Below are 14,478 nucleotides of genomic sequence, written 5' to 3'. Positions count from 1 at the left end.
GCTGTTCCAAAAACAGTGATGAACGTCACGCAGGCGACCCTGATGATCCCCAGCCAGCGCCCAAAATGGACAATACTTTCTGGCCCATGGTGTAAACGCACAACGAGGCTGGCTGGCGTCAATAAACAATCTGAGAGGGTCTTTCCACAATAGGGGGTGCCGTCGAGCGCTCAAAGGCTGGAAGAGCCACATGGCAGATGATAGCCAGCTGCACATCCAGAGGCTCATTGTTCCAGGCCTTGAGCATCAGGTCTCGCTGAACTCAATGGCATTGGCCACCCACCGCCGGCCCACGGCCACCGAGTGAAGCTTTTTCGCATGACGCTCCAGTCAGAAAGGGCGCATAGCAAGCATAGCAACAGCTAGCGCCCTAGGAGCAGCCTGCTAACTTGCGGAGAAGAACATGGACCAAAAAAACACCCGGGCGCTCGTGGATGGCACCCATGGACCATGGTGTCGGCCCTCAGCCAGAATCCTTTGGGGCGTCTCGAGTGGCTGCCTGTGCGAAAATACTCGGTGGACTCGACGGATCTGCCATCAGCCTCCAGCCTCGACCACGAAGTCCCTTTCTCAAAGCCTCCTGCTCCTGCATCCTGCGTGGGTGGGTGTGGGCAGAAAAACCTATATTATACACGTGGTCCTCCCCAAGAGTTGCATCGGTGTGTCTTGGACTCTTGGTTTGACAATCATACCTAGTCCATCAACCTGCCCAGCCACCAACTTTCTTCCCCCCAACCAACTAAAGTGACACCCGGCGAAGCCGCGTAACCCTTCGGAGGGCAAGAGATCATCCGATCCCGCAAGTCATTCCACTGGGTCCCCCTTTGCACCCCCGCATCGCTACCCAGTTTTTTGGTCGCAGCGAGGGCAGCTGATGCAGGCGACGACGTCGACATCCAACCCCACTTGCTCGCACCACTCCCAACCTCAAGGGGCAGCCAGATCGGCCATATCAATGGCAGCATATCTGCTCGGCTTTGTCTTGTATGTCCATTCTTCTCTCTGTCTCTCTCCAGTTCCAGTCACCCCCCGTTGATCACTACCCATTGGCGACCATGATCAAGAGTCTGATGCGATTGCTCTTCAGTACCGGCTTCTCGTTTGAGAATCACCGAGACGACGATTTCTTTGACGAACCCTCGACTATGCGGCCTCGATTGACTGCTGCAGCCGCCAAGGAGGATGGTTCCACGGAGCTCCTCGCACCGCGGTCTTCGTCCTCGACATACCAAGTGGTCGCCCGAGGTCTTCCCGGCGCAAAAATCCATTACGCAGCGCCGAGTGCCTGAAGGCGTCACGCCTTCTTTCTCTTCTCTGCGGCATCATTACCACCAATTTTTGACCATGAGCAAGCATCGTTTCGTCCTTTTCTCCTTGATATCCAGTTAACATTGGGGGCGACGGCGTGTCCAGCCCAGGCGACCCAACACAGGGCTCCTTCGGGAGGTCAACGTCCCCTGTGCGACTCTGGCAGAAGGACTAGCCCGAGCGTGACGACTACAACCATTGTTGGAGCTGTGGGTGCGGCTGGTGGATCTATGGACGACACAGCTGTGCGAAGTACTGGTTACACCCCGCCCTTTCGGCGCTACAACGGCAATTGCTGGCCATGCATATTGATTGGCCTTTGCGAGCATGGCACGACACCAGACCGCCACTTTCTCGCTTCAAGAGTTGGCATTTGCCCGCTCTTTTTTCCCTTCGCAGCCACCGAAGTCATGATACATTGTAAAGACCTGTCGATTGAGTCAGCGGAGGAGCTTTCCCAACCACACAGACGAATTTCTTTTCCGTTTCGCATCACGTAAAGCCACAAGGGCCGGCTTCAGACCACGACCACTTGACGATTGCATACAACCACGACGATATGATGATAACCACATGATACGAGGGTGCCATGGATATGGCAAGATTATCTGCAGCCCTCTCGTTTCCGGACTTTCCTGTCAGCGTGTTATGATGGCAGCCAGCATTCAATTCCTGAGATTTAAGAGAGCAACTGAGCAGGAGAAATTTCTTGCACAATTTACTTTGCTGGAGAAAGGATGATGTTGTACTTAGTTTTTGATGCCGATAGCATTGATGTCAATCTTTTATCCGCTGCCCTCGTTCTTGTCCCATTGTCCCACGATGCAGCTGACAGTATGACTACTCCCGTGAGGGCACAGAGAGAGCATTGCGTGGCTGGGGGCCGCTGCACGACGTCGTCGTTGTTTGCAGCTTTGGACAGTCTTGACACTCGCGAGGAATTCTTGACGATGGCGTAGATTTTCCTTCCTTTAATCCTATTCCCTGTATGCCGTAGTTATTCGATCCCTCTGCCACCCCCGCCCATAGCAGCGACTCGAAGCTCGGGAACAGGTTTATGTTTGCAACGGTCACATTATTGCGGTCCACATGAGCGTTACAGAGCACCAAATTCACACAACAAGTAATTAATCGGAATTAATCCCCCCAATAGGTTTCTCAACGGGCCGGCAATCTTTAATCACTGGCACTGTTCCTGTGCCCCAATACATAATTCACCGTGGAGATCTAGACGGCAATTACCGACCACGGGCTCCAGGCCAAAATGCCCCTTTCCCCCCCCTTGTTAGTTGTCCGTTGGTCCAAGATTGCCCGACCGGCTTTCATCCACCTGCAACAACCTGCGTTGGGTGTAAGTGAGCCGATTTAAGTACCATGGACGAACACCACAAACGGCGTATTGCGTGCCTGATCTCGGTCATCCTGCAGCGCCAGATGGTCCTTGCAGGCGCATCGTTGAGCTCATTGCCGTGGGCGCGCGTACGGTAAGAGCATGTCGTTGGTGCAGTGGCTGGAAGTTTCTTTCTTTTTGCAGCAGATCGTCATCTGGGACTTTCTCTCGTGATAAGGAACAGGGAACAGATTCGAGCTGAAGCTCGGTCTCGTGGAGCTAAAGCTTCTCATCGCACAAACCGCCAGGCCGATCCCACTGGACATGCTAGGCGGAAGAGTGCTTCCAATGGTACAGAAATCCAACGAGTCAGCATTGCAATAGCAAGAAGCAGCGCCAACATCAAGCGCCAAAGTTCCAGATGGCGCAGTGGGAGAATCCATCCTAAGGCCGAGTCCCAAACGGTGAGAGAGATCTGATCGCGTGCCAGGGTGGCGTCCCAGATCAAAGAGACCATCGAGGCGGCATGGTCATGGGCGCACTCGTATACTCCCTCCTCAGCAGAAGGCCGACCAGCCACTCTCCCGAGACCACTCAGGTGACCATCCGGTTTACAAGGGAAATTCAGACACGTTCATTGCACCGCTGTCCCCTTTACCGCTTTCGATTTTTCTCTGGTCAAGGACGACCGGCGGAGTTCTTGTTGGTATTGCGCCATCTTGTCTCCGGCCAGCGCTACTGCCATGCTACAGTCCTGGCTGAGCAGCATAAGCTCCGAGTAGTGAAGGATTTGTGGCATGTCCTCGAGGCATACAGCCAATCCGTCGGTCTCGATCTGTTGACATAGATCAGAGTCGCTTCCACGCAGCTTGCAGCTTGCAGTGTGATTTCTGGGACCGTCGGCTGAGCAGAAGATTCCTTGCTGAAAGTGCCAGCTGCCTTCAGAGTCCTTCCTAAGTGCTCTGCGACGTCATGGGGTCTTCCTGTTGTCTTGAATGTGTGTCGGGTTCCGTGGGAGCCCAAACGAGCCTCCATCTCGTCTAAAGTGCAAACATTGCAACGAGATACCTGGACGCCGGCAAGGGAGGCGGGCGATTTCAAGGGTCAGCCTTCAGCACTATAGAGAGATTGATCCCATACACAGAGATGAGGGAAATAGTGATGTTATAACAGTTGTGTTCTGGAAATGATTTCTGTGGACATCTCATGACCTTCAGAGGGGCACGTCAAGTAGCCAAAACAACGCTTGTTGGCTTGCAAAGCTCGGTCGGGAAATAGCAGAATGGGCCGACCGGGCCGTTGTCCTCATGATCGCATTGTGTCCACAACCCGAACACGCCGCCGGACCTGATGCCCCCGGGCTGGACGCCTTCCAACTGCCACTGATCCTGACCGCCGTAGTTGATGATGAATCTCCATCTCACCTCTCGTCCACCTGGGACGAGGCTGGTGCAACCTCTGACCGCTATGACTGGCCGGTGTATGCCGGCGTGGCCACGAGAAAGACCTGAGAAATATAGCACGGGTAAGTCAGTGCACACGGGAAGGGCCGTCATCAACCGAGGATCGGAAGAAACGGTGTCATCGAGCTTGAGTTCGAGCTTCATCAGATCGCCACAGTCTTCGGGTTCGTCGTCCAGGCTCGGCTGAGCGGCAAGTTCACTGCTCCAAGTGTTGAATGCGACGAGGTCGGCGTAGTCGAGCCAGGCGTACGTCCCTAACCAAGACCCCGTAACGCGCGCCCAGTCATTGGGGGTGGTTGGATCGGCCAGAGTGCGGTGAGGGAGAGAAAAGCAGAAACCTTGTGGCATCGCAATGCGGCCTTCGACACACATGGAGAAATTGCGGCTGATGACGCTGAAGATGGCCTCGAGGAGAGACCAGTCGACCTCCCCACTGCCATCGCGACGAAAGGGGCCGTAATCATTTTCTGGGCCACTTAAACTCCAATTGTATACTTTCCGCCTGGCAGCACCTCTAGCCCTGTGCTCGATCCGCTCACGAGTTGTCAGGCCGTAAAGTACATGGAGCCGAGAGGCGGACTCTGGTCGATTCTTGTCATTCTCAATCGCGGCCATGCTCCTGGTGAAACGTAATGTCGAACCCAATAGGGGGTCGTCAGGTCTGGCGCGCCACATCGCCCTCTGTGTTCCCACGTCGTGGATGAGACTCTCGATGCCGTCCCGGTGGGCAACCAGGCCGGAGAGGATTTGGAGGTTCAACGAGGTTGTCCGATCGTCCTCCTTGGGAGTTTTGCCGTTAGCAATATCACGAGGATTGAGTGCGAACTTTGCCGTGTCGAGGATTTCGAGTAGGGATTTGAGATAGGCTTCTGCACGAGCCTCGAGACCACATCGTTTTGACTGGATACGTTGTAGAGCCATCAGTCGAGCGGAAAGTTCGCGATGCCAATCCCACCCACGCTCTGCCGCCAGTGGCAGGTGACCGGGCATCATGGACCAAGCATCGTTGGGATCATCAAAGACATGCAAGAAAGCTGATCTCCAGAGGATCTGGTTCTCGGGACGGACAAATTCATGCGCAGCCTTGCAAGTTTGACCAATATGAACAATGTCCGCGGGGGCCAGATAGGACAAGACCTGTGCTAGGATTTCTTTGGGCAGATCCAAAGCCTGCATGATTAGGCTGGAGAGGAAGATGATCAGACCAAGACGTACAGAGCACCAGGCCAATAATTGGAACAGAGGCGAAGGCGAAGCTACCTAGCTAGAGTCGAGGAACGAGGTGAAAAATAGGTTCCCAGATCGTCAGTATTCGAGTTCGCCAATCTGCCAATCTATCAGGCAGGCAATGGGGAGGTTGCCCCTCACTTGGCTGCTTCGAGCCGCCGTACGAGGTACACGCCAGTTTCATCCCTGCCACAGGCATCTAGACACAATGCAAAAGGGAACTGCAGTATAGGAGCCACGAGGAGCAGAATTAATTGAAGTATCAAAGGCCAGCAGCAGAAGAAGAAGAACCACCACCATCTATTGACTCCCTGTAAAATAGCTTTCGAGGTGCTCGTAGTGCTGGTTTAGGCCCCCGTGCACCGCCTGCGCCGCCTGCACCGCCATGCTCAAGACACGCCGTCTAATCTCGCCGTCCAAGACACCAACAGACGCTGCCAATCTCACCCACTCACCCACTCATCCTCTCAATGCTCTCACCGCAGCCCCCAGCTCGCCAGTAACCGCTCGCACAGCCGCAACGCGGTCGCACTCAACTCTCTTGCCTCTCATGCCCATGTTGAAGTCCTGCATGCATATTAAGAGGTACTGCCAATATCGCAGCATCTCCTGACCCTTTTGCCCACTCTCAAAGTCCACCAACCCACCCCACAATCTGTATCGATTCCTTCCGAGAGGCGGCCTAACCACGACACCCAACGTTGCCAGTCTACAATGCCTCTGAGAGACTTGCTCAAGAAAAAGGACAAGATTGATAGTGATGCCGCCCTTCCAGCCCCGGCCCTGCCTCAGGCAACCGAGTTCACCTTTGTCCGCACCGACACACATACAGAAGAATACGTCCATCCTCCTGGATTTGAGGACGATCGGGAGCTCGCTGCGTCCGTCGAGCCAAAGAGTCCTTCCCCCTCGAGGCGTTCATTTGGTCGATTCCGAAAGAGCCAGAGTCCCGGGGCCGCTGACCTGTCGTCCCCAGAGAAAGAAAAGAAGGAACATCGGCGACTGTCTGAGCGGCTGCATCTGAATAGGGATCGTTCCGCGAGCACCAGCTCCGTCAATCTGCCTTCTGACCTCCCTGAAATCGCCGATGCATATACTGAATCTGGTGATCGTCAAGAGACAGAGGCAAAGTGGGAGGAACGTGCGACCATTTTAGCCAGCAAGAGTCCCGCCATGCCGGCCCATTCTCCAACAGGCGACCCAGAGACTCTCAACTTGGGCCTCCCTGGGCGACCTCCATCCCGGCCTCGAAGTATAAACGACCCAGAGAGCGACGTTGACATCCAGAAGGCGATCCAGCTTCACGAGTCTGGTGAGCTCAAGGAAGCAACCGAGATGTTCCACCAACTTGCAGAGTCTGGGAACGTCTTATCCCAGGTCCTCTACGGACTGTCTCTCCGGCATGGCTGGGGCTGTGAGCCTGACCCTGCAAAGGCAGTCACCTATCTGTCGGCTGCAGCATCCAACTCTGCCACCATCGAATCCGATGCTCTGAAAGCCGGAATGAGAAAGGGAGGCGCCGCCAAGGGTGAGCTTGTGCTTGCAATCTTCGAGCTGGCAAACTGCTTCCGAAACGGCTGGGGTGTCCCGGTCGACAAAGTCGCCGCAAGGCAATATTACGAGACGGCGGCAAATCTAGGAGATACCGATGCCATGAACGAAGCTGCTTGGTGCTATCTCGAAGGATTTGGGGGCAAAAAGGATAAGGTGAGTTTCCGCGTTATTTTTCATCGCTGATGCTCTGCTTGGAAGCCCAAGTATTTGCATGTGCCTGGATATCTGCGTCTCTCCATCAACGTGTACCCCCCTTTGCTCTCGCCACGTGATGAACAGCGGCGACAGCATCGGTCCAGCTGAGCCTCATCCGCCCCCGAAGGGCGTCCGGCCATGAGATTCGGGTGTAACAAAGTCTGACCCATATCGGGAGAGCTATTGCCCTTCTGACACAGACTTGGGCGGCCTACGGCCCCCAAATACGCGAAATACCCAAATACAGCTCCCTCTCAATGGCAGCTTCACTTTGGGCAGCAATGCAGATGGCACTCGTCCACTCAGCGCCCAGCTCCAAACCTCTTGTCCCCGTACCTTGCATTAGCCCCAAGTCATGTTGAACTCCGCGAATCAGGGTCGATGTTTCTCTCGGAGAAATAAATGGTTACTGACACATGGGGCTTGCGACATAGTTTAAAGCGGCACAACTTCTCAGATTGGCCGAAAAGAATGGTGCAAAGACGTTGGGAAATTCCTGGTAAGTCATGGTCTCATGTCATTTTGTCCCAGAACTGCCTATCACCCGATCACCTCCTCTTTGGCCTGACCCTTAATCACACTCGCTCTGCGCATTTTCACACGAATTGGGTCGAAATTCCGGCGGTGTCCTATACCTCGATGCCAAGAGATGCCTGATTGGCGGTCAACTTTGGAGACACTGATGCGACCCTTTCGGCGACCCGGTCCACCACCACCAACCCTGCGAAATGGTTCGTGCTGGACATCCCAACCCTCAAAGGCGAGGTGGCTGGGCCGCAGTCCTTGATGAGGCGCAACAGTCTAAGGCATTCAACGGGCCGGCTCTTGACCTCGCCGCGAACCTTGATTGTTTCCTTAGTGACCCGGACAAAGAGCGGTGATGCGTGACTATGTGCTGACGTCTTGATGTTTGTGATTATCAGGATTTGGAAGGAGAAGTACGATCCACCAAAATGAGACCGTGGCCTTCGCCGTCCTCAGGAGCATGCCGAGGCCACCTTGGACGATGGCCTGATGATCTCTTGATCCAGAATCCAGGGAACTCGGCGATATGACTCAAATTCGAGACGAGGGAGCCGATGAATCCGACGACGGATAAGCAAAATGAATAATGACCTTAGCCATGACTGGCCCCCTTGGGCTTATTTGCCCTGTTCTTGCGCCCCTCGCCCACCGTCTGCCCAGGCAACCTAGATGGGGCGACAGTTCTGCGGTGCCCTCCTATCCTCACTAGTTGATATCTAACTTCAGGGAGGATCTAACCCGTGAAACGCCCAGGCACAAAGGTAGCCATCGCCAGCGCCACGGCCCTTTCCTGAAATCTAGGTCGACTTGTTGGTCCGCCCGGTGTCGAGGGTGGATGAGGCGGTGCCTGCATGACGCAGGGGACTTGGAGGAAACCTGTGTCTGTTCTCGTCCCTTAGTCCGGGGATGGACATCTGATCACCATGGTGGCCGGTTCTGGGCCGCGCGGTTCAGGACAAGGGAAAGGTCCCATCCATCTATTTTGCCTTTTTCCCTGGGTCAGACCGCGGACCACTGACGTTTTTATGACGGCTTTCACCCAAGAACGGGTGGTGGCCCCGTCGACTTGGTTGAACATGGGTGGTTCAAGCTTCGAAGCGAGCGAGCTCGGTGAAACAAGAGAACATCAAAGCAAGGCCAAAGCACGGCAAAGCACATGTCCGTGACGGAATTATTCATTCATACGCCTGGCTGCTGCCCTGGAGGTAGGCTTTGGCTCTTGGGCATCTGATAGCCTGTTTGACCACCCTCTTGATGCTGATAGACATGGGGAAGTACAGAGATGAAGGATAGAGAGAGAGATGGCCTGATTCTAAGGGATTCAAACAAAAAGTAGAAATCCTGGATCGTCATTGAACAAGAGTGCTCGGAAGTGGGTTTTTCGTTTGGCCCATTCCAGCGACACCCTATCTGCTGAGCTCTCGAGACTTTCTGTGCTCGATAGATAACACCTTTCTTGAGTCTTTTTCTTGCCCGAGCGAGGCATGGTTTATACGGTTGCTATATGAAGAAGAGGCGTTATCAAACTGTACGTTGGTCGGTCATTCCTGGTCGTAACATCATATCGTTGCGAAGGGGAGGCCGTTGAATTTTGGCCTCTACCTAGTAGGTGCATCCTTCATCCTTGGTCGGATCCATCCATCCACCCATCCACCCAGACCATATCTGTGGCCCGTCTTTCTATGCTCGGTCCCCTATCCCTTGATTTGCTCTCGTGAAGACGTCTCTGGTCCAATGAAACTGCTCCATTGTCTTTTCTGTTCCCAGCCTCCCGGTTCTTGCTCGTCCCCTCTCCTGTGTCAATCTCCCTCCGATCTTCCCCCTCCCAGCTTCATGACTTTGTCATTGCTATGTGCAACTTCCACCACCCATCCCACCTCATCCAATCCCCTGCCCCGAAAATATTAAACACGCAGAAAAAGGAGAAGAATTTTCATATCATGTTAGGCCGTTAAAAGGTTTCTTTCTGGGTCATCATAATCAATCATGTGTCGTATCCTATTCGTATCAAACTGATCTCCAAAAGTCCTGATTCCCCAAAATTCCAGGAAATCCCTAACTGTGAATAGAGATAAGGAAATTGTGCCCTGAAGCATATGAGTCTTTCGCTTTCGTAGGTTTGGTTTCATCTTCAGACACTTGTCCGTCTGAATAGAGAATGTAGCTCCAAAAGTGAACAACGAACACAAAAGGAAAAGAGTTTTTCCGCCATGCCGAAAACTCCTGTGATAAAGAGTTATTGTCGGATTTGAATGATCCGCACAGCTCGAAGAGCATTTGGCTGTCGGGTTTCAGGCTTTTTCACTCGACCCTGGCAATCATTTCTCGGAAATCTCGTAGGACTTTCTCTGGAACTCGATCGAGGAGCACACTGCGCTCTCGGGCTTTGCCGCCAAGGCCACTCATTTTCTCAAAACCGTCCCTTTCAGCTTTCATATCTGCAAACAGCTGTTGCAGTCGCGTTGGTTTCACTTCGACAACATCGTCATCGTCGTCGAAAGCGCAGTCGGGACTACTAATGTGGTTGTAAGAGGCGGCAGAGAGGGAGAATGCAGCTGCAGCTTGTTGCTGGCGAGATGGAGTGGTGAGGGACGCGTGGAGATTGCCGAGTGGAGTGTCGGAAGGCTGAGGGGTCATCTCAGACACATCCGAAAGTGCGTGGGGAAAACCGTTGTTTTCTAGCGAGGGAGCGGGCCGGCTAGGAAGGACCTCGTGGGTTCCCTCGGGACCAGAAGCAAGGACTGCCTGGAGAACATTGCCAGCTTCAGCACGATATTCGTCGGATAGAGCGGGCATGTTGGGTGCTACAACCGCAACAGAGGACGCTGCACTCGCTGCTCTTGAACCGGCTTGCGACATGATGAAGGCCCCGGATAGTAAGCACATGTAAAACGTCTCCCAGCTGAAAGTGGCGTCGACCTTGACATCAGACTTGGTGATGGCGTTTGGCTGAGCCGACGAAGTGTTGGGTCTTGGTGTGGCTTGTCGCTGCAAGGACTCCGATTCTTCCATCTTCAAGTCTTCATTGCTCATCAAGCCAAACTCGTCGTTCCACTGGTCCTCCAGACCGAGATCCTTGAAATTCGAAAAGTCGTTGGAGAAGGCGTCGGATGCGTTGGTCGAGAAGGCACGAGCGTGTTGGTTGCGTTCAAGTTCCCTGACGGTGTCCCTCAAGATGGTGTTCATTCGTCGAAGCTCGCCGGTCTCCAAGGTCGACGTCCGAATGAGCTCCTCATTCTGATACTTCAGCTCTGCAATGCACTCCTCGAGTCGCTGACGTTCAAGTATCCATTGTTGTCTTTCATGGTTGAGGACGTTCTCGAAATGGCCGATGGTGTCCTCCAGCTCGTTCTTCTGGCTAATCAGAAGTTTCTTGTCTGCCTCCAACTTCTCGGCATTTTGCTTCTTGCGCATGCGAGAATCCAGTCTGTGCAAAGACGGTTAGCAGACAACGACGACCGAGGGGTGTAGGTTATACATACGCCGCTTGCCGATTTCGCAGCAGCCGTTTCTGCTGTTTGAGCTCCTTCTTCTCTTCCTCGTTTGTGGCTTGATTGATCAAGGCGTCGATGGTGTTGATGTTTCGTTCGGGAGGAATCTCGAATTTGGCGTTCTTCTTCCTGATACCATCCGACCTCAGTACCAGCAATGGGGATGCAGGTCTGTATCTGTGTCGTAGAATACGATTTGTCTCGGCCGCATCGGATGAAGTAGTCGAAGCCCATCCACCTTGGCTGGACTGCGGCGACATGGAAACGGCAGAGGCGGGGTCTTGCTGCGAGAAACCCGAAAAGGTGACAGGTCCCCCGGTGTATTGAACCTGCTGCTCAAATGGCTCTTGTACCGGACCAAAGAAGGGGGTTGGAGTGCTCGCTTCAGACCGTCCCGACAAGGTCCACGGTTGGTTTGGCATGAACCCGGGACCGCAGTTTGCAGCGTTCATCTGACTGAAAAACTGGCCATGGGGATTGGACATTGGGAGTGAGGGCTGCGAGTAATGGCGGACGGGTCCCATGACACCATGGGGCCGCTCCTGCCAGACATGGGCAGATGCAGGATAATCGTCCTCCATCTTCGTGACTGAAGGACGTCGATTGTCCGAGGCATCGGCAGCTGTCATATCGGCTGGTGTCGAGGATTCAAAGACCTTGTCGTCGAGGATCGAGGAGGAATCGTCTTCGGTGAGAGCGGGTTTGACGTCCTCGGGCCACTGAGGTTGCCCATAAGGGAAGTAAGTCTGGGCCTGAAATTGCATCGCCATAGGTGCGATAGAAATGGGAATCGACGATAAATTGTTTGTTGTTGTGCCGATAGAATGGATGGACTAAGTGGCGGTGAGCGAAAAGGTGGGGAAGAAGTCTTGGTGGGAGGATGATGGGTTTTTCTCTTGACAACGAAAGTGTGAAGTCTTCAGCAGCGCGTGAGAGTGCCAGCCGCAAGAAGCATATTGATGATGTATGAAATGCAAAGCCAAAGAGTATGTCAGATGTTCAGAGATGGGAAGAGAGGAGGGAGATGCAGGTGGTTTAGTACTATGTATTGCGAGCAGGACAAGCAGTACTGGTCCGATACAATACAATACCGCGAGAGGAGAGGCGGAGGGGCAGGGGATCCAAGATCAGAAACATGGAGCCTGACGAGGAACCGTCAATGCCCCATTTCCCGGTCTCTGGACGGGTCTGGGACGGGTGATGTGAGAGGGTAGACAGGGTGAGAGGTGAGAGGAGTTGGAATTGGACCGAGGAGGGAATCAACGAAGAGGGAGAATTCCTGGGTGGGGGGAGAGAGACAAAGAGAGAGAGGGAGGAAGAGGACGCCGGAAAGGTCCCCAAGCCTGAATTGGCCCTTTGCGAGGGCCCTTTTTTTCCCTTTCCACACAGAGAGATGGAAAGGGAGCCGTAGCAAAAAGCAGCGAGGAGACCATAGAACAAGACACGAGGAGAGGAGAGGAGAAGCCATGGTTGGGCGGACGAGAGGGAGCCAGGGTATGGATTGGATGCTCTGCGAATCCCGAGCACTGGCACTCGGGGCTTGTGGTTTTTTCCCTTTCGTTTTCCTCCCTTCACCTGCCGTTTGGTCTGCTTCGTTTTTTGGGCAGCGATTGTCCCCCAGTGCCAGTAGCAGTGGCCGGAGTCGCGGTGCGTGCAGCTTGCAGGAAGTTTGCTTGCTGCCGCGCCACGAGACTGGCTGCCAGCGACTCCGCCCAACGGTCACCTTTCATGCGACCACCTTTTAGGTCGCTTCAGCTTTTTGCTCCAATGCTCTCTGCTTGGCTTCTCCTGTTTAGGCACGAATTGGATCTCTTCCGCCTCAGAATGTGAACTCCCAATTGCTCTCCTTGACCGAATCGAGACGGCGAGAGTGACCCTCAACCGTGGTCCTTTGGTGGCTTTGGCTGGTGGTGTCTGAAGCGACCTGCGCCCAGCGACCCGCGACCCCCAAACCTCAATCGCCGGGCCAGAAGGAACAGATGAGGCCGCAGGTCAGAAGACAAAGAGAAGGACCAGTGACCCAAGAGGAGACGGGGATGACCCAGAGGCCCAGTGAGCCAAAGCGCGTCCTTTTCCGACCATGACAGTCCTCTGAAGTGATGGTCCCAGATGTACGCGACATGACCTGCTCAGCCGATGGTTTGGGAAAAACAAACAAAGATGGCGGCATGGGCCTTGCTTACCGGGGGGGCGCTCCCAGACCACTAAGCTTAACTGGATGTTCTCTAGGCTCGGTTCGCTTCCCCCATTGTGGTTCTTGTAGCGATGGGCGGCGCTGGGAGCATGGGAGCATAGGAGCATGGGGAGCATTGTTCTCGGCCGGCACGGGCCTTGACTCGTAGCTGCACATCACATCACGCTTGGAGTTGTCCTTGTGAATCGCCCTCCTGACCTTCCTGTCCAGGCTGCCACTGGGTGCCACTCCATCTCCGAGTCGCCCACTGCATCCCTCGCATCCCTCGCAAGCTTCGCAAGCTTGGCAACCCGCCATGATCCAGCTCGCCACTGTCGCCAGATCTCTTCTGTCGATCTCCCAGCGCCCATCAATCGATCTCGTTGCGAATCACCACCACACCCTTTCACTTCTACTACTGCTTCTGCTTCTGCTTGCACTTCCATCAAGTTTGTCGTGTCTGGGTCGTCTGGTCTAATCGAATCTCCCGATTCTTTTGCCCCTGCCGCAACCCTAAAAGCCCCCCCAGATGTTGACCGCCCGCAGTCCGGTGATCCTCATTCTCATGATTTAGTTCTACACTGCGGGCTCGAAACTGACCGCCCTCGCCCTCGTTCCACGCTAGCTGGAAAAGGTCTCACTGGAGACTCCCAATAGAACAGAACACTCACGGGGCCTGACCCCTGCCTCTATCGGCGCACGCTGGACAATGGATGCAAAGAAATTCGAAGCCCAACCCATACCAAGATGGTCGGATGCCCGAATCTATGTCTTACTCACGTGATGCTCACAGGCATTCAAGGTGCCGCGTCAAGCCCACCACCGCCCTGTCCACGAGAGAAGATGTAATCCGTTGCATTACCAATGTCATCCCCATGCTTCAACAGGGCCTTTGGACTGGAGCGTTGACGACAACACGGAAGCAACCACCACCACTGACGTTGGCTGTGTTCGCCAATCCATGAAATGGAATTGACAAACAAAGAAGGCGAGTTCCGTCTCCATTCAAAGATGCCTGGTCCCTCCACTTGGATTCGTGGGATGTTGATGGCCATTACACCCATATCTTTGTGTGAGTCACGTCAGCACTCATTCGACAAACCCAGCCATGCTGTTGACCGCGGCGCAACGTACGCAGGGTGCTGGGAGCTGTTTGTTGGCAGTTGCTCTACGATAGCTGTGGTTCTGGTTTGGAGATTTGTCCCCTTCTTT

General features: G+C 54.2%; 4 protein-coding genes across 4 annotated transcripts; 2 read left to right on the top strand and 2 right to left on the bottom strand.

Annotated features, from left to right (window-relative positions):
• Positions 1–1,055: 1,055 nt before the first annotated feature.
• Positions 1,056–1,289, top strand: Z520_09060 (uncharacterized protein; the record flags this gene model as incomplete). The annotated part of the gene is made up of 1 exon (XM_016779556.1): positions 1,056–1,289. One exon carries the CDS (start codon positions 1,056–1,058, stop codon positions 1,287–1,289), a length of 234 nt encoding a protein of 77 aa, XP_016629267.1.
• Positions 1,290–3,864: 2,575 nt separating this feature from the next.
• On the bottom strand, positions 3,865–5,277 carry Z520_09059 (uncharacterized protein; the record flags this gene model as incomplete). The annotated part of the gene is made up of 1 exon (XM_016779555.1): positions 3,865–5,277. One exon carries the CDS (start codon positions 5,275–5,277, stop codon positions 3,865–3,867), a length of 1,413 nt encoding a protein of 470 aa, XP_016629266.1.
• Positions 5,278–6,042: 765 nt separating this feature from the next.
• On the top strand, positions 6,043–7,065 carry Z520_09058 (uncharacterized protein; the record flags this gene model as incomplete). Its single annotated transcript, XM_016779554.1, has 1 exon — positions 6,043–7,065. One exon carries the CDS (start codon positions 6,043–6,045, stop codon positions 7,063–7,065), a length of 1,023 nt encoding a protein of 340 aa, XP_016629265.1.
• Positions 7,066–9,903: 2,838 nt separating this feature from the next.
• On the bottom strand, positions 9,904–11,863 carry Z520_09057 (uncharacterized protein; the record flags this gene model as incomplete). Its single annotated transcript, XM_016779553.1, has 2 exons — positions 9,904–11,029; positions 11,085–11,863. 2 exons carry the CDS (start codon positions 11,861–11,863, stop codon positions 9,904–9,906), a joined length of 1,905 nt encoding a protein of 634 aa, XP_016629264.1.
• Between the last annotated feature and the right edge of the window lie 2,615 nt (positions 11,864–14,478).

This window comes from Fonsecaea multimorphosa (assembly GCF_000836435.1).
Source record: "Fonsecaea multimorphosa CBS 102226 unplaced genomic scaffold supercont1.22, whole genome shotgun sequence".
Taxonomy (NCBI): Eukaryota; Fungi; Ascomycota; class Eurotiomycetes; order Chaetothyriales; family Herpotrichiellaceae; genus Fonsecaea; species Fonsecaea multimorphosa.
Note: the sequence above shows the minus strand (reverse complement) of the source record. Positions and strands in the feature narration are given on the sequence as shown.